Source organism: Eptesicus fuscus, chromosome 3, assembly GCF_027574615.1.
Source record: "Eptesicus fuscus isolate TK198812 chromosome 3, DD_ASM_mEF_20220401, whole genome shotgun sequence".
Lineage (NCBI taxonomy): Eukaryota > Metazoa > Chordata > Mammalia > Chiroptera > Vespertilionidae > Eptesicus > Eptesicus fuscus.
The window spans coordinates 58,867,628-58,886,172 of NC_072475.1; the positions used below are offsets into that span (position 1 = coordinate 58,867,628).

At 43.5% G+C, this 18,545-nt stretch overlaps 1 protein-coding gene across 1 annotated transcript in view; it reads left to right on the top strand.

The window, feature by feature from the left end:
• POLQ (DNA polymerase theta) overlaps positions 1–18,545 on the top strand; it is a 109,189-nt gene that overhangs the window by 21,449 nt on the left and 69,195 nt on the right. Inside the window, exons 9-12 of the mRNA XM_054711786.1 lie at positions 6,041–6,253; positions 12,046–12,188; positions 14,625–14,829; positions 15,163–15,305. Of these exons, the coding sequence (XP_054567761.1) occupies positions 6,041–6,253; positions 12,046–12,188; positions 14,625–14,829; positions 15,163–15,305 (704 nt within the window). The remainder of the gene's footprint in view (positions 1–6,040; positions 6,254–12,045; positions 12,189–14,624; positions 14,830–15,162; positions 15,306–18,545) is intronic.

Sequence of the window (18,545 nt, forward strand, 5' to 3'; positions counted from 1 at the left end):
AAAAAAAGAATATATAGTTTCTAAGATTAGGAATATAACCTTTTCAATTTATTTATCATGCTATATGTAAATAAATTTTTAAATATATATACACATACATATATGCACACACGTATATACACAGTTGATTCTTGAAAAACACGGGTTTGAACTGCATGTGTCCACTTATATGCAAATTTTTCTCAATAAATATATTGGAAATTTTTTGAAAATTTGTAACAATTTGAAAAAACTCACAGATGAACTATGTAGCATAGAAATACATGCATCAAAAAATATGAAACAGATATGTCATGAATGCATGAAATATATTTAGATATAGTATATTTTAATACATAGAATAATAGTATTAGACCATTTACTACCATAAAAAATACACACATCTATTGTAAAAGTTAAAATTTATCAAAACTCAACACACAGAAACACTTTTAGACCATACAGGAAACCATTTGCAGTGGAGAGAAATGTAAACAAACGTAAAGATAAAATACTAAATCATAACTGCATAAACTTAACTGTAGTACATAGTGTACTAATGTAATAATTTCGTCACCACCTTCTGTTGCTATTGTGCAAGTGTTGTGAGGAGCACTTAAAATGCCTGTGACACGTCCTATCCGGTTTGGCTCAGTGGTTAGATCCTTGGCCTGTGGACTGAAAGGTCCCTGGTTCTATTATGTTCAAGGGCACATGCCCAGGTTGCGGGCTCGATCCCCAATAGGGGGGCATGCAGGAGGCAGCCAATAAATGATTCTTTCTCATAGATGTTTCATCTCTCTCTCCCTCTCCCTTCCTCTCTGAAATCAATAAAAATATATTTTTTAAAATATGCCCGTGACACTAATCATCTTCTTGTGAACAGATTGTCTCTGCAGTAAATTGGATTTTGCAGTAAAAAGTGATCTCGTGGCTTTTGTGTATATATTATTTTAAATTTTATGGCAATTCTATATGCCAGTGGTTAACAAATCTCTCCTGCCCCTGCATTTCTGCCTGCCTGGCCTGGGGGAGGTTGTCTTCTTCACCTGTGGCCTCAAGTACAACTTCGAGCTGATCCTCTTCTGGAGACCTGACTCTGTTTCTCAATGAGTGGAGCCTCAAGGCTGAGTACAAACGTGGGGGGGCAACAGCTCGAGTTGGCCCAGCCCCTCAGCAACCGCATCCTGTGGATTGGCATCGCCATCTTCCTGCTGTGCCCCCTCATCCTCATCTGGCAGACCCTCTGTGCCTTCTTCAGCTATGCTGAGGTGCTGAAGCAGGAGTCTGGGGCCCTGGGAGCACGTTGCTGGTCACTCTATGGCCACTGCTTCCTCTGCCACTTCAATGAGCTGGAGCATGAGCTGCAGTCCCGCCTGAACTGTGGCTACAAGCCAGCCTCCAAGTACATGAGTTGCTTCTTGTCACGTCTGCTGACACTGCTGGCCAACGATGCGCCTTTGCTGGCTCCATCCTGGCTGTGCTTATTGCCCTCACCATCCACGACGAAGATGTGTTAGCTGTGGAACACGTTCTCACCACTGTCACACTCCTGGGGGTCACTGTGACCGTGTGCAGGTCTTTATCAAGGACCAGCACATGATGTTCTGCCCTGAGCAGCTGCTCCACGTGATCCTCGCTCACATCCACTACATGCCTGACCACTGGCGGGGTAATGCCCACTGTTCGCAGACCCAGAACGAGTTTGCCCAGCTCTTCCAGTACAAGGCAGTGTTCATCTTGGAGGAGTTACTGAGCCCCATTATCTCACCCCTCACCCTCATCTTCTGCCTGCGTCCATGGGCCCTGGAAATTATAGACTTCTTCTGCAATTTCACTGTGGAGGTCGTTGATGTTGGAGATACCTGCTCCTTTGCCCAGATGGGTGTTTGCCAGTATGGGCATCCCCAGAGGCTATCCGCTGGTCAGACCGAGGCCTCAGTGTACCAGCAAGCTGAAGGCGGGACAGCAGAGTTGTCACTCATGCACTTTGCCATCACCAACCTGGCTGGCAGCCACCACGTGAGAGCACGGCCTTCCTGAGTTTCCTCAAGGAGCAGGTTCAGCAGGATGGAGTAGCTGCTGGCCTTGCCCAAGGGGGTCTACTCCCTGAAAATGCCTTATGTCCATCCAGTCCTTTCAGTCTGAGCCATTGAGCCTTATTGCAAATGTGGTAGCTGGCTCATCTTGCCATGGCCCTTCACTTCCCAGAGGCCTGCAGGGTTCCAGGCACAGGACTGAAGTCGTCTCTGCCCTGTGCTCCTTCTCCCCTCTGCAACCTGGTCAAGTTTCCACGGGCCGGGCTCCCGGTACCATGACAGGCCCAGTATCATGCCAGGACGGCCAGCTCCTGGAGCAGTGTGTGGGAAGGACAGCTGCAGAGCCTGGTGCTGTCAGAATATACATCCACTGAAGTGAGCCTGCATGCACCAGCTCCACAAGCAGCAGGCCCAGGCCGAACCTGAGAGGAATGTGTGGCACCGCCAGGAGAGTGAAGACAGTGGGGTGAGTGCTCCTGAAGAGGGAGGAGAGGGTTCCCAGCACCCCCGACCTACCTCCCTCTCTGTCAGCTATCCCTGTGCTGCTGCATCCTGGCCTGGAGCATCTGAGACCACTGCCCTGCAAGGGGGCTTCCAGAAGCATTATGGGGGCATCACAGATCCTGGCACAGTGCCCCAGGCTCCCTCTCACTTCTCTCGGCTGCCCCTTGGCAAGTGGACTGAAGATGGACAGTCAGCATCAAGGCACCCAGAGCCCGTTCCTGAAGAGGGCTCAGAGGATGAGCTTTCCCCTCAGGTGCACAAGCTCTAGACAAGGCTGGGGAGGGTCCGTATGCCCCAGGATGGAGGTATCTATTGCCCTGCCATCCCATCCCCCTGCCATGGAGGGCTTCTCTGAGTGTTGCCTGGCTCCATGTGTTTGGTGTTTATGTGTCCGTGCCTGGCCAAGAGAGGTACGAATACTGGGCTCACCACAGACCCAGGAGAGAAATTGGGGGCCTAGGAACCAGAGCACACAGGACTCTAGCCTCATCCCCAGAACCCACTTGGCTGAGTGTGGTGCTAGACACTGGTCCCCAGCCCAGCCCCAGTACTGCTACCTTTGCATCTACCCTTACGAGTCTCCAGAGAACTGTCTACCACAGTAGCTGCCAACCTGTGCCAACTGTGGAGTGGGGAGGTTGGGCCTGGACCCTCAACCTCTGTGGCCTCCCTCTCTTCACCCTGAACAGATGAGCAGCTCAGGCTGTGGCCCTTGCCTCACCCTCAGTTCTCTCTGAGTGCTACAGCCTGCTCACCCCTCCCTTCCTGCACATCACTGGCATGTGAGCTGCTTGCTCTGGTTCTGTTCGCTTGTTTCCTTTCTGTTCAGCTTTTGATTTGCATTGGCATAGAGGCCCTAGCTCCCAGCTCCTCTCACCCTATCTTTTGACACTAAGGATGGTTTCTAAGTTACAGGAGCAGGATGGACATTTTTTTTGCTACCTTGTCCAATTATTTAGATAGGCCCCTGGGAGCATATCAGATTCTTATGATATTAGACAATGTCCCTGGCCAGCCAGAAACTCCTGAGTTCAACACTGAATGGGTTGTTGTGGTCTACTTGCCCCGCAAACACAACGCTTCTAATTCAACCTCCTGATCAGGGGATCGTAAGGATCTATAAGGCTCATTGCACATGGTACTCTGTGGAAAAAAACTGTCAACACGATGGAAGAGAACGCTGATAGAACATCATGAAAGTCTAGAAGGATCATACCACTGAGAAATTTGTGAAAGCCATCTAACCTGAAAACAATAAATTCCTGCTGGAGAAAACTGTCCAGATGTTGTGCATGACTCCACAGGGTTTATGACAGAGCCAATCAAAGAAACCATGAAAGAGATTGTGAATATGGCCAAAAAGCGGGCGGGGGGGGGGGGAGGGGTGAAGAGTTTCAAGTATCTTGAAGAAGGTAACTTGATGGAGATGAGTGCTTCCGAACCAGTGCCAGAAGATGAAGAAGAAGACAAAGAAGCAGTGCCAGGAAACAAACTGACATTAGACACCTGGCAGAAGGGTTCCAGGTATTAAGACTGCTTTGACTTCTTTTACAGCATGGGCCCTTCTATGGTGTGGGCACTGAAACTAAAGCAGACAGTGGAAGGCTTGGTACCACAGACACACATTTTTAGAGAAATGAAAAGCAAAAAAGTCAGAAACTACAATGTATTTCTGTAAAGTTATTCTGCCTTTCCTTTCACCTCCTCTGCCTCTTCTGCCTCTGCCACCTCTGAGACAGCAAGACCAGCCCCTCCTCCGTCTCCTCAGCTTACTCAGTGTGAAGATGATGAGATTGAAAACTTTTATGATGATCCACTTCCACTTAACGAATAATAAATAACCATCATGCCATACATTGAATGAACTTATCTGTTGTGTATGTGTGTGAGTGTCTTCATGTGAAAATATAATAACTGTGTGACAGGAACTGTATGAGACGTTTTTGGGTCATCTTCATTGCCTAATTATTCATCATGAGCAAGACTTGTATTGAAATGATAGCCTGTCCTTACATAGGCATAAGGTGAATGATATATAATGTAAAATTAATAATGTGTTAGTTTTCTTACTGTTTTATAAATGCTTTAAAAATTATATTACTGTACAATATGCTAATGTGTATCAGGCTATTATCATAGGTAATCGGTTTAAGAAAACTATAACAGTGTTTCTACTGTCTTATGACTATGTTACTATATGCCATAAAAATTTTATAACAGTTCATTTATTAGTGTGCAGACTAGACTACAGGCAGTCCTTGGGTTACGTCGGACTCGACATACGTCGTTTCATGGTTATGTCGCCATCTCCCATTTATTTATAAAAAAAAAGTTCCGTCATTTCGACGTATGTACATATGTGCTTTATGTTTTTTATTATTTATTTACCACAAGTAAAGGTCAGGAATTGTTAACTTTCTTTTAAATTTTTTTTTACTGTTTCACTTCATTACTGCTGTGCATGTGCTCCATGTGAGTGAGGTAGGTGCTTATGTAGGTGGGTTCCAACTTACGGCGAAAATCGCATTTTGTTGCTGCCGTAGGAACGGATCTCCGACATAACCCGAGGACCTACTGTATCTAGTATAATCATAGACTGCCATCAAACAATTGTATTGCTGCTGCTTTATTATCAGAGCATGAATTGTTATACCTGTAAGTAAATGAGTTTCTTTTTCACATCTTTCATTTTTTTTTTAAATGTGTTTTTATTGATTTTTAGAGAGAGAGGAAGGGAGAGGGAGAGATAGAAACATTGATGAGAGAGAAATATCCATCGGCTTGCCTCCTGCTTGCAACCCAGACATGTGCCCTGACTGGGAATTGAACCAGTAACCTCTTGGTGCATGGTTTGATGCTCAACCACTAAGCTACACTGGCCAGGCTTACATCTTTCTTTCTTCCTTTTTAAATATATTTTTATTGATTTCAGAGAGGAAGGGAGAGGAAAAGGGAGATAGAAACAACAATGATGAGAGAAACATCTATCGGCTTGCCTCCTTCACATTCCACACTGCAACCCAAGCATGTGCCCCAACTGGGAATCCAACTATGACCTCCTGGTTCATAGGTTACTCAACCACTGAGCCATGCTGTCTGGGCACATCTTTCATTTTTGATGTCTAGTGTTACTAATACATATACTATCTACAGTGTTTTGTATCATATGAGACAATATTGATATAGGTACTGACAGACAATTCATCTTGTAAACAGATGATGTAAACTAATGGTATCAATATAGTACAGTACCATAAAAGTATTTCTCTTCCTTATGATTTTCTTAACATTTTCTTTTTTTAGCTTTACTGTAATAATACAGTATAAAAAACATATAACATGCAAAATATGTGTTAATTGACTGTTTATATTATTAGTAAGACTTCTAGTCAACAATAGGAATTTTGGGGGAGTCAAAAGTTAAACATGGATTTTCTACTGCGTGTGGGGTCTGTGCCTGTAACTCCTGTGTTGTTCAAGGTCCATCTGTGCATGTTATTGTAACTTCCTTTTTTTAGGTCTTACTTTTGAGGAGAGGGATATCATTGAAGGAGCCTTCCGTCAAGGTCAGATTCGAGTCTTGGCAGCAACTTCTACTCTTTCATCTGGGGTGAATTTACCTGCACGTCGTGTAATTATTCGGACTCCTATTTTCAGTGGTCGAACTCTAGATATTCTTACTTATAAGCAGATGGTTGGTCGTGCTGGCAGGAAAGGAGTAGACACAGTAGGTGAGTTTGAATTTAATTTCAATAGCATTGCAGATGGACAGTGTCGTTCTACTTGAAATTTGACTAGTCCCTGGCAACCCGGTTCTCATTATGCTGTGTTTGTTATCCAACACACTAATGTCATCCTTTTGGATTTACTTAATACCAATAATATAAGTCATTTTTCATATATTGTCAACCGTTGATTTTCTACTAAGGTAGAATTAAGATTTTCTTTTGTATTATATACTGTGAAATGATTCAGTATTATCTTAATCAAGTGAATTATCACATTAGCTAGAATATGTTTAATTTCCAGTATAGTCTTTTATTTAGTGTTAATGAAGGGAGTAATTTTCTTCCTTTTTTCTTTAATTTTGATCAAGTCCAATTCTCTATTTTTTTCTTTTTAATATATCTTTACTGATTTCAGAGAGGAAGGGAGAGGGAGAGATAGAAAGAAACATCAATGATGAGAGAGAATCATTGATTGGCTGACTCCTGCTTGCCCCACACTAGGGATTGAGCCTGCAACCCAGGCATGTGCCCTGACCGGGAATTGAACCATGACCTCCTGGTTCATAGGTTGACACTCAACCACTGAGCTATGCCAACCGGACTCTTCCTTTTTTAAAAATTGATTTTAGAGAGAGAGAAACATTGATATAAGAGAGTAACTTTGATTGATTGCCTCCCATCAGGGATTGAACCCACAACCTGGGTATGTGCCCTGACCAGTAATTGAACCTGCCACCTTTTGGTGTACAGGACAGTGCTCCAACCAACTGAGCCATATTGGCCAGAGTGAAAGGAGTAATGTTCATAGATATTAGTACTGTTTAGGTCTAAGAGAGAGTTCAAATAGTGATGCTGAGAGCTGGGAAGCACTCTCACACTTTGGGAATAGAAACTGTACATACCATCTTTTCCTCTCTTAATTGGTGCTGGCTCTAAAAACGTTTTCAGTTTCTTACATTGCATCAGCAAGTAATAATAATGTTACCAGCAGTCCTAGTGAAAGTTTTGTCTTAATCAATGAGGAATTAAAAATCACTATAGTATTATTATTATTATTATTTATAATAATATGTAATATATATATTATTTCTAACATCCTACATTATTCTGGGTGTGACTGAATTGTTATGAGTCTTCTAACTTTAAAGAAATTTTGGACATCTGCTTCGGAACATGGTGGAGGTCAGGACTGGAATGAGGGTGAGAGTGTGAACAGGTGAGAGATGCTTGTGTGTGAGTGTTCTGTGGGTGGGAAGGGAGGAGGAAGGGGGGAGATGGGCGGGTTTGGATGCTCCTGGCAGAGGAGTTACTGGCTGCCGCGTGCTGCTTGGCCACGTGCTTCTCTCCACATGCTTCTCTCAAAGGGTCTTCCAGGGAGGAGGCTGTGAGGAGCAGCCCTGCCCCAGTGGTCCTAGGCCACAGACAAATGCTCTTGGCCCTAATGTTGGTACCCAAAGCCCCCTGAACACAGACCAGACATAGTAGCTCAGTGTGCCTTGGCGGACCCCCCAGCTGCCTTGACAAGCAGTGCCCGGCCTACCCCCACCATATTGGCGAGTGGGGTGCCCAGCCCTCCTCCTCTGTGAGTGGAGCACCTGGCCTGCCCCCTCCACCAGCAGAGCAGCATCTGGCCTGCATCCTCCACCAGCGGAGTAGTGCCTCGTCCAGCCAGCCTCCTCCACAAATGGGGCATTGCCTGATGGCACTCTTCACCAGCGGAGCAGTGTCCAGTTATCCCTTCCACCAGTAGAGCAACCCACCAGCAGCGCCCAGCCTTGACTGTCACCTTGACACTTGGCCCACCTGGACATAGGGACCTGCTGCCCTATCCAGCATGCTCAATCCGGTACCCCTAGAAAACTGGCCCCCACCACCTTGATATAGTGTGCCTGGCCCTGCTACCATGACCTAATGCCCTAAGATGCATGAAACTGCCACCTCAACTGCTTGTGCCTGACCTAGCACCCTTGTACAAATGGTCCTGCCACCTGACACTACCCGGTTGACATGACCTGATGCCCCTGGGTGCATGGACCTGCCACAGTGACCAGGAGCCTAATCAATTGTCACCGGAAGATTGGACCCACCATTGCAACCAGTCACTTCTGGACACATGGACCTGCCCCATGACCCTACCTGCCCACGCAGCACTCCGGACTACCAGACTGCTAAAATGGGAAGACAAAGAAACAACCGCCAAATGAAATAAAAGCAGTCGTCAGAAAAGGAACTAAATGAAATGGAGGCAAGCAATTTGTCAGATAAATAATTCAAAGTAATTGTTATAAGGGTGCTCAAACAATTTAGTGAGAACTATAAGCAACTCATTATAAGAAACTTAATGAGAACTATACCAACATGAAAAAAGAGGTTAAAACAATGAATAAGAGTCAAGCAGAAATGAAGAATGACATAGCTGAAATAAAGAATATCCTGGAAGTATTCAACAGTAGACTAGAAGAAGCTGAGGACCAAATCAGCGAATTAGAAGATGAGGTAGGAAAAAAATACCTATTCAGAGCAGCAATTGGAAAAAGAAATTAAAAAGCAAGAGGAGACTTTAAGGGAGCTTTGGGACACCAAGAGACATAACAACATCTGCATAATAGGGGTGCTAGAAGGAGAAAAAGTTGAGCAAGGACTAGAAAACCTGTTTGAAGAAATAATGACAGAAAACCTCCCTGACCTGGTAAAGAAAAAAGTCACACAAGCCCAGGAAACACAGAGATCTCAAAGAAGATGAACCCAAAAAGACCCACACGGAAACACATCATAATTACAATGGCAAACATTAAAGACATCTGTAATACTTTCAATAATAAGGATAAATAAATAAAAATTTGAAGGAACATTCTCTGTTACTTTATCTTTCTTTTGTAGGAGGTAGTTTATTGACTTCAACATTATACCAAATTTCAAATACATAGGCAAACAGTTCTGTGGCTATTGAAGTGAAATTTGCATATCCAGGAGAAAAGGGACAATCTTAATGGGAAAACATGTGGGGTATTCTGGGCACAAAAAGCTGGGCAGTATACCGAGGAAGTGACTTTTAGAATAACTTGATTTGCCATATGAGGTCCCTAAATACAGTTGATCCTCATATTTGGTGGATCTCATATTTATGAATTTGCTTACTTACTCAAATTTATTCCTAACCCCCAAATCATCACTTGTTGGGCTTCCATGGATATGTGCAGAGCCATGAAGAATTTGAGTTTCTGGAAGCACACATGGCTCTCTACCCTCTTGCTTTGGCTCTCACATTGTAAACAAGCATCCTTTTCATGGTCTATTTAGTGCCACAGTCTTACAATTTTGGGCTTTTTGGCAACTTAACTTTTTGACCCCCAAGCATACTGCTGAAATACAGTTATTATCTAGTGTTCCTAAGTGCAAGAAGGCTGTGATGTGCTGTATAGGGGAAATAAGTGTATTAGATAAGCTTTGTTCAGCCATGAGATATAGTACTGTTGACTGTGAATTTAATATTAATATTAATAAATCAATAGCACATCTACATTAATAAAGAAATATGCAAATTTACCATCACTCCACAATGCCCACCAGCCAATCAGGAGTGAGTATGCAAATTAACCCCAACAAAGATGACGGCCCCGCTGCCCAGCCACTCTGGGCCTCTGGGCAGCACACATGCAGGCACAGAGCGGCCAGGCGGGGTGGGACACCTGATATGAGGGGAAGGATGGGGGGCACTTGGGTTTCAGGCTCAATACCCAGGAGCCTGAAATACAGTTGAATTTAATATTAATAAATCAATAGCACATCTACATTAATAAAATAGTAATTTTAATAATAAAACATAATTTGCATACAGAAGTGGTGCTCTGGCTGGAGCGAAGACTGAAAGCTCCAGCTGGAGCATAGATAGAAGGTGACGGCCAGAGTGAAGGCCTGGGTCCCAGGTGGCAGAGGAAAACTGGTACCGGCAGCCAGGGGAAGGAAGGCCTATTGCACGAATCTTCATGCAATGGGCCTCTACTATTAAACTAGGTCTGTTTAGACAGAAACATACTTAAGATTTTATTGCAAAGGTTGAGTTAGAGGTTAGCAGGAAGCTAGCCCTGTATCTCCCCTAGGAGCAATGGTTCAATATTCCCTAGTTCAGTTTGTGGTGGCTACAGAACATAACTACCACAAATAATAAAAATTGACTATAACTTTTTAGTGACTGGATTAGTTAGAATATAAGTTTACTGCTGTAACAAAAGCCAACATAACAAGTGTTTAAACAAGGTAGAAGTTAGTTTCTTTTCATATACCAGTACAGTCTGGGGCTGATATTGTGACGCCAGTGTCAGGAACCAAGTTTTCTAGTTTGTTTTTCCATGTTCAGCAATGTGGTTTCTATCCCATGGTGCAAGATGACTACTCTAGTCTCTGTCAGCACATCTGCATTTTAGACATCCAGAAGGGGAGATGAGGAAGTAAAGAACATGTTCTGCCCTTTTAAGAAGATGGACACCAATTTGGCTCTGGATAGTGTCGGCCTGTGGACTTAAGGGTCCCAGATTTGATTCTGGTCAATGGCACATGCCTGCGTTGTAGACTCAATACCCAGTAGGGGGCATGCAGGAAGCAGATGATCAATGATTCTCTCTCATTATTGATGTTTCTATCTCTCTCTCTCCCTCTCCCTTCTCTGAAATCAATAAAAAAAATATTTTTAAAAGAAGATGTACATAGTATTTTTCCTCACATACAATTAGTCACATGGTTACTTTTCTCAATTTCAATGGAAGCTGGAGAATATAAAATCTTTAGCTGACTGGCCATGTACCCAACTGACCCTTAGGGGATTTACTTTATTTTTAAAATTATTATTATTATTTTAACCCTCACCTGAGAATATTTTTACCATTGCTTTTAAATAGAGTGGAAGGACGGGGGAAGGAAGGAAGGGGAGGGGGAGAGAGAGAGAGAGAGAGAGAGAGAGAGAGAGAGAGAGAGAGAGAGAAACATTGATGTGAGAGGGAAACATTGATGGGTTGCCTCCTGCATGTGCCCCAAGTGGGGCTGGGGATTGAGCCTGCAACTGAGATACATGCCTATGATGGGAAATGGAACCCGAGACCCTTGGGTGCATGGGCCGAATCTCTAACCACTGAGAAAACCAGCCAGGGCCATTTTAAAAAAATATTTTTATTGATTTCAGAGAGGAAGGGAGAGGGAGAGAGATAGGAACATCAATGATGAGAATTATTGATTGGCTGCCTCCTGCACGCCTCCTCCTGGGTATTGAGCCTGAAACCCAAGCACATGCCCTTGACTGGAATCGAACCTGGGACCCTTCAGTCCACAGGTCAAGGCTTTATCCACTGAGCCAAACCAGCTAGGGCCAGGGCCATTTTTTTTTTTTAAGTTTAAAAAAAATTATTTTTCAATTACTATTGACATCCAGTATTATTTATATTAGTTTCATGTGCACAGCATAGTGGTTAGACAATTACATAATTTTCAGAGTGATAAAAAATATATGTCTTGCTTCTAAGCTAATGGAAAGAGGGCAAAGAGCTTTTTCCTGTGTTTGCTACTTTCCAGTTGCCTTCAGGTCAAATTCTTAATATGAAGAAAGTGGCATATTTTAGTGTGGCATATATATTCTGATCCCCTACAATCCAAAGTCCAGAAAATAAAACATTAGCAATAATTTTTTGACCATGACAGTCACTATCATCTATTATTTCCTTTAAAACGAGTAAGCCAATTAAGTTCTTTTTAGCCAGTATCTTATGGAAATGTGTTGAGATTTTGTATGATTTTCTTGGCTATAGGTGAGAGTATCTTAATTTGTAAGAACTCTGAGAAATCAAAAGGCATAGCTTTACTTCAGGGATCTCTAAAACCTGTTCGGAGCTGTCTGCGAAGACGAGAAGGAGAAGAAGTAACTCCGAGCATGATAAGAGCTATTCTGGAGGTAAGACTGTTTGCTAAATTACCACTTGCTCTTTTGTACCTATACTTCAATGATAGAACTTTATATGTGAAAAATCTTAGCTTGTGTTTCTTTATGAGGTTATTTGTAGCCTTCCCAAGTCTGAATCTCTTCTATTTTATATAGTTACTAGAGGCCTGGTGCACGGATTCATGCACGGGTGGGGTCCCTCAGCATGGCCTGTGGGGATCGGGCCAAAACAGGCAGTCCAACATCCCCCAAGGGATATAGTAGTGCGTGAAGTGGCAGGCAGCCAGGGAGGAGCCGGAGCCTGAGCCTGGGCTGGGCGCCACGCCGCTCCTGCTCATCCTGGCCCCACTGTGCTCCCTCTGCCACTCAGTAGGCTTGCTGCCACTCCACTGTGGTCTCTGCACGCCTGTCCTAGGGCAATACCGGTGCGCCCATGACTGAGAAGCAGCCACGGGCTTGCGCCCGGTCAGTCCCAATGCTGGACCCGATCTGGTCCCGGTCCAGATGGGGGAGGGGCGCACAGGGGGAGTGTCTGCGGGAGAGGCTTGCGCTACTGCAGTGGCGCTCACTAGCCGTGAGCCCAGTGTCTGATGCCTGTCGGTCAGCTGAGTGGCGCTCCTGCTGTGGGAGTGCACTGACCACCAGGGCAGCTCCTGCATTGAGCATCTGCCCCCTGGTGGTCAGTGCGCATCATAGCGACTGGTCGAATGATTGAATGGCTGCTTAGGCTTTTATATATATAGATTTCCTGGAATTTAATACAGCTAGTGCTATATCAATCCATTTCACAACAGTGCATTAAAATCCACATACCAAATGTTTACTTTTATTCTTTATATATGGTTTTATTTATTTTCTGAATAAAGGTGACAAAAATGGACTCTAGTTTCTCCATCTATATAATATCTGTTCACACTAAAATAATACCAAATTACAAATACACATGATTAGAAGTTTCAAACAGTATGGAAAGATTTAAAGTGAAAAATAAAACTCATAGTCCTCAAAGGTAACCCCCGTTAAATATTTCATTAATTCATCCAGAAAAGTGTTCTATTCATATATCAGCATGCATGTCTTGCATTGACTTTAGTAGTGGTGCTGGGGACTGATGCCTTTACTCAGACCCTGCTTTATTTCTCAATTAAAAAAAGAAAGAAAGAAAAGAATTGTTAACATGGGATTGGTAAGGATGACGAAAGTAGGCACTCTCATATACTGCTATAACTCTTTTGGAGGACAACTTGTTCATACCTAGTAAGATTTTAAAAAATGCACATAGGCCAAAACTGGTTTGGCTCAGTGGATAGAGCGTCGGCCTGCGGACTCAAGGGTCCCGGGTTCGATTCCGGTCAAGGGCATGTACCTTGGTTGCGGGCACATCCCCAGTAGGGGATGTGCAAGAGGCAGCTGATCGATGTTTCTCTGTCATCGATGTTTCTAACTCTCTATCCCTCTCTCTTCCTCTCTGTAAAAACTCAATAAAATATATATATTTTTAAAAATGCACATAGCCATTTACCCAGCAGATTTACATCTAGGAATTTTACCTAGGAATTTATTTGTGAAATTACATCAAATTAAATGTACAAGAATGTTTATTATAACACTATTGGTAATAAGAAAAAAACTGGAAACAACCAAAATAGCATTAATACTAAATAAATATTGGAAAAACTGAGATAACTCTGTTTAGGATGATTTGTTATGCTTCCAATATGCGTTAAGTGAAAGAAGGCAAGGGGCAAATCAGTATATGTAATAGAATAGTTGTAGGAAAATGATACCTGCAAGATGCACTGACTTCATCTTGTTGTTGTTGTTTTTAAAATATATTTTTATTGATTTCAGAGAGAAAGGGAGAGAGAGAGAAACATCAATGATGAGAGAGAATCACAGATTGGCTGTACCTTGCACACCCCCCAATGGGATCGAGCCCACAACCTGGGCATGTGCCCTTGACTGGAATCAAACCCGGGACCCTTCAGTCCTCAGGCTGACACTCTATCCATTGAGTCAAACTGGCTACAGCTGACTTCATCTTTTTCTACACCTATTCCCAACCCTTCTTCTGGTTAGGAAGTATTCCATACTAGAATTTCTCTATGCCACATACTTCAGAAAGAAGAATGAGAAGAATTATTTTGATTGTTGGCCATGAGCCATCACAACATCCTTTATATATGTTGTTATTTTCCACATTTCAGTAGATAATGATTCACTTATTTTCATTGATGAGAAAATGTGTCTACTTTTCTGGAAAACTTTTCATGTTGTCATTAGATGTTATCTACATTTATAATGAATGATGAAGAGTTAGTAAAAAGTCTCTACATTAAGATGCTGATAACCTTTTAAGAGAACAAAAATCACTTCATTTATTTTATATCACGAGGGCCTGCATATCTTATTAAAAAGTTACAGAAAATTTCAAACCTCTTGTATCAGATAATAGTTGGTGGAGTGGCAAGTACATCACAAGATATGCAGACTTATGCTTCTTGCACATTTTTGGCTGCAAGTATGAGAGAAGGGAAGCGGGGAATTCAGAAAAATCAAGATCCTGTTCAACTTGGAGCAATTGAGGCCTGTGTAATGTGGCTGCTAGAAAATGAATTCATCCAGACTACTGAAGCTAGTGATGGAACAGAAGGTAACTATGACTTCCTAGTTTCAGTTTACTCACTTTTTCATCTTTAGTGAATTAGATGTGTGTGACTGATTAATAAAAGGAAATTGGCTTTTCAAGCAGTATAAAAGGAAATTAATTTTTCAAGGAATGTATCAACTCATTTTTAGTAAATCAGTGTTGTGTTCAGCAACATCAGACAATTCGAATAGAGCCCGCTCATAAAGAATCCATGCATTGGGCAAGATTCTGTTTGTAAAATTTATCAGAGCCTAAAAGGTTAATTACAGAATACAAAAAGACTGTGTTGTTTTATTTTCAACATCTGATCTTTTATTTTCCCCACCCCCAAACTAGGAAAAGTGTATCATCCAACACATCTTGGGTCAGCAACTCTTTCTTCCTCACTTTCTCCAGCTGATACTTTAGATATTTTTGCTGATCTCCAAAGAGCGATGAAAGGTTTTGTTTTAGAGAATGATCTGCATATTGTCTACCTGGTAAGTTCTGTTTTTTTTTTTACTTTCATATTGGTGAAAATGGGGAGAAAAATATGTAGAATCTTGAACATCAAAGATACCCTAAGAAAACATCTTGTATTGATAAGAAAGCAATGGTAAATTCTAATGAACAGAATCAACACTCAAATGAAAAGGCCTTGACCCCAGCTCAAAATATTGGCAAATTAATATATATTTATGTTTTAAGTTAAATGAAAAATTTATAGTTTGCATGTACTATTTGAATATGTAAGACTTTTATGTGATTCAAAAGTAAGAACTATTATCAAAAGGAATACTCAGTGAAGTCTGATATCCATATCTACCCCCTGCATGCCAGTTCCATCCCCCTTCTTATATAACTACTAGAGGTCCTGTGCACAAAATTCATGCACGGGTGCAGTCCCTAGGCCTGGCCGGTGATCGAAGTGTGAGCATCTGGCGTGGAGGGCAGGTCCCAGCTGACCTCTGGGCCCTGGGCAGCACCTGGGCCCCTGGGCCCCCGTGCGCCCCCCTCCGCCTGAGTCACGGCACCTGAGTCCCTACATGGCGATGCGGTGAGAGCAGCCGTGGGCCAGGGTGCAGCGTGGGCCTCTGGGCCGCTCAGTGGTACCGCGCAGAAGCTGGGTGGGCAGAGCGCTCCTACACGAACCCACGGGCAGCCCGACTGGCCCTGCAGTCTCAGCTGCTGCAGAGGCCAAACAGGTGCAGGGTGGGCTCCTGTGGGCACCGGGCACCTGAGTGTGTGGGGCTTCTGCGGCACGCAAGCCCTGGTGTCCCAGGGAAGGGTAGCAGGGGGAGTGAGAGCGAACTCGGCGGACACCCTGTATTCTCACCGCACCTCTGTCCCCATCACCCTCAGTTCCAGGTAGCCAGCGAGAGGTCGCAGTGCATCGCCGACACCCACCATGTTCTGCGTCACTCCCTGGTGGTCAGCTCATGTCATAGTGAGCAGTCAAACTCCCGGTCTCCCTGTCGAACTCCCAGTCAAACAACCGCCTGAGGGGACAATTTGCATATTAGGCTTTTATTATATAGGACTAGAGGCCAGTGCATGATTTCATGCACGGTTGGGGTCCGGCCGTCCACCCCAATGGGGGCCAATGGAGGCCGGGCTGGTGTGGGGAGGGGATGTGGGAAGTTGGTCAGCTGGCCCCACCCACAATTGGGGTGGGAGGGCCGATCAGGGACTGGGCCAGCGGGGGTGAGGGGCTGTGGATGGTTGGCCAGCCGGCCCCACCCTCAATCGTGGTGGGGGGTGCCAAATGGGGCCCCAATCAGGCCTGTTGGCTGCCACAGTGCGTGTCATAGCAACCGGTTGTTCTGGTCGTTCTGTCGTTCCAATTGCTTGGCTTTTATACAGTATATATAGACTAGAGGCCTGGTGCATGAAAATTCATGCAAGAGTAGGCCTTCCTTCCCCTGCTGCCGGCACCGGCTTCCCTCCAGCACCCGGGACCCAGGCTTTGCTCTGGCTGCTGCTTCTGCCAAGCACCCTGGACCTGGGCTGCTTCCCTTTGGCCACCGCCACCAGGCACCCAGGAGCCGGGCTTCACTCCAGCCCAGCTTTGTCCAGAAGGACATCCGGAATGACACCTAGATGCTCGGTCTAATTAGCATATTACCCTTTTATTATTATAGATTAGAGGCCCGGTACACAGATTCATGCACCAGTAGGGTCCCTCGGCTTGGCCTGCAGACATCCCCCGAGGGGTCCCAGATTGCGAGAGGGCTCAGGCTAGGCCGAGGGACTCCACTGGTACACGATCATGGCCGGGGAGGGAACTTGAGAGGGCTCCAGGGCATGTCCAGCTCATCTTGCCCAGTCCTGATTGGCCAGACCCCAGCAGCAAGCTAACCTACTGGTTGGAGCATCTGCCCCCTAGTGGTCAGTGCACGTCATAGCGACTGGTTGAACAGTCGAATGGTCAGACACTTAGCATATTAGGCTTTTATTATATAGGATTTTCACTAGTTTTTGGTGTATCTCTTTTCTTTTTTCACTTTATAAATACTAGCAATCACTTATATATAGTTACTTTGTTTTCTTATACAAGGAATAATATATACCGTACATTATTTTATATTTTTTTCCTTAACAATATATCTTGCAAATCACTTCATATCAGTTCATGGAGATTTTTTAAAAACACTTTGTGTGTTTTATTTTATTAAGTTTATTAGGGTGACATTGGTCAATAAGATTATATAGCTTTCTATGATACATGATCTCTATATTGCATTATGTACCCATCACCCAAAGTCAAACCATCTTCCATCACCATATATTTGGCCCAATTACTCCCCCCACCTCTACCACCTTTCCTCTGTTAACCACCATACTGGTGTCTGTGTCAGTGAGTTTCAGTTATATATTCCACATATGAGTGAAATCATATAGTTCTTAGCTTTTTCTGACTGACTTATTTTGCTAAGCATAATATTCTCAAGGTCCATCCATGTTTCTTATGGCTGAGTAGTTTTCCATAGTATATATGCACCATATCTTCTTTATCCAATCCTCTATTGAAGGACACTTTGATTGTCTCTATATTTTGGCCACCATGAATAATGCTGCAATGAACATATATTCTGGGTGCATGTATCATTGCAAATAAATGTTTTCAAGTTTACATGGAAAGGGATTAGATACCCAAGAGAGGGATTTCTGGGTCATATGATAATTCTGGCCTTAATTTTTTGAGGAACTGCTAGAGATTTTTTTATTCTTTTTAAAAAATATGTTTTTATTGATTTTTAGAGAAAGGAAGGGAGAGGGATAGAGAGAAAAAAAAACATCAATGAGAGAGAAATATCATTGATTGGCTGCCTTCTGCACGCCCCTCACTGGGGATTGAGCCCTCAACCTGGGCATGTGCCTGTGACTGGGAATTGAACCAGTGACCTCTTGTTTCCCAGCTCCACACTCAATCACTAAGCCATGCCGGCTAGGCTCTTTATTTATATCTGTTTAACTCCATTTTGTGTGTGAGGATATACCAATGCTTTGTTCCCAATATTTTATTATGGTAAATGATGCTGCAGTTAAAAAAAAACAAACTTTGATGTACACATGGTTTAGTTTTAATGGAGGTGTATCTTTAGGAAAGACTCCCAGAGTGCAATTGCTGGGCAAAGTGTCAAGGCAGATGTGATTTTGGTTTTGTCAAATTTCCTTCTATAGAGTTTGTATCATTTCCCAATTTTACCAGTGCTATATGAGAGTGGTTATTTTTCATA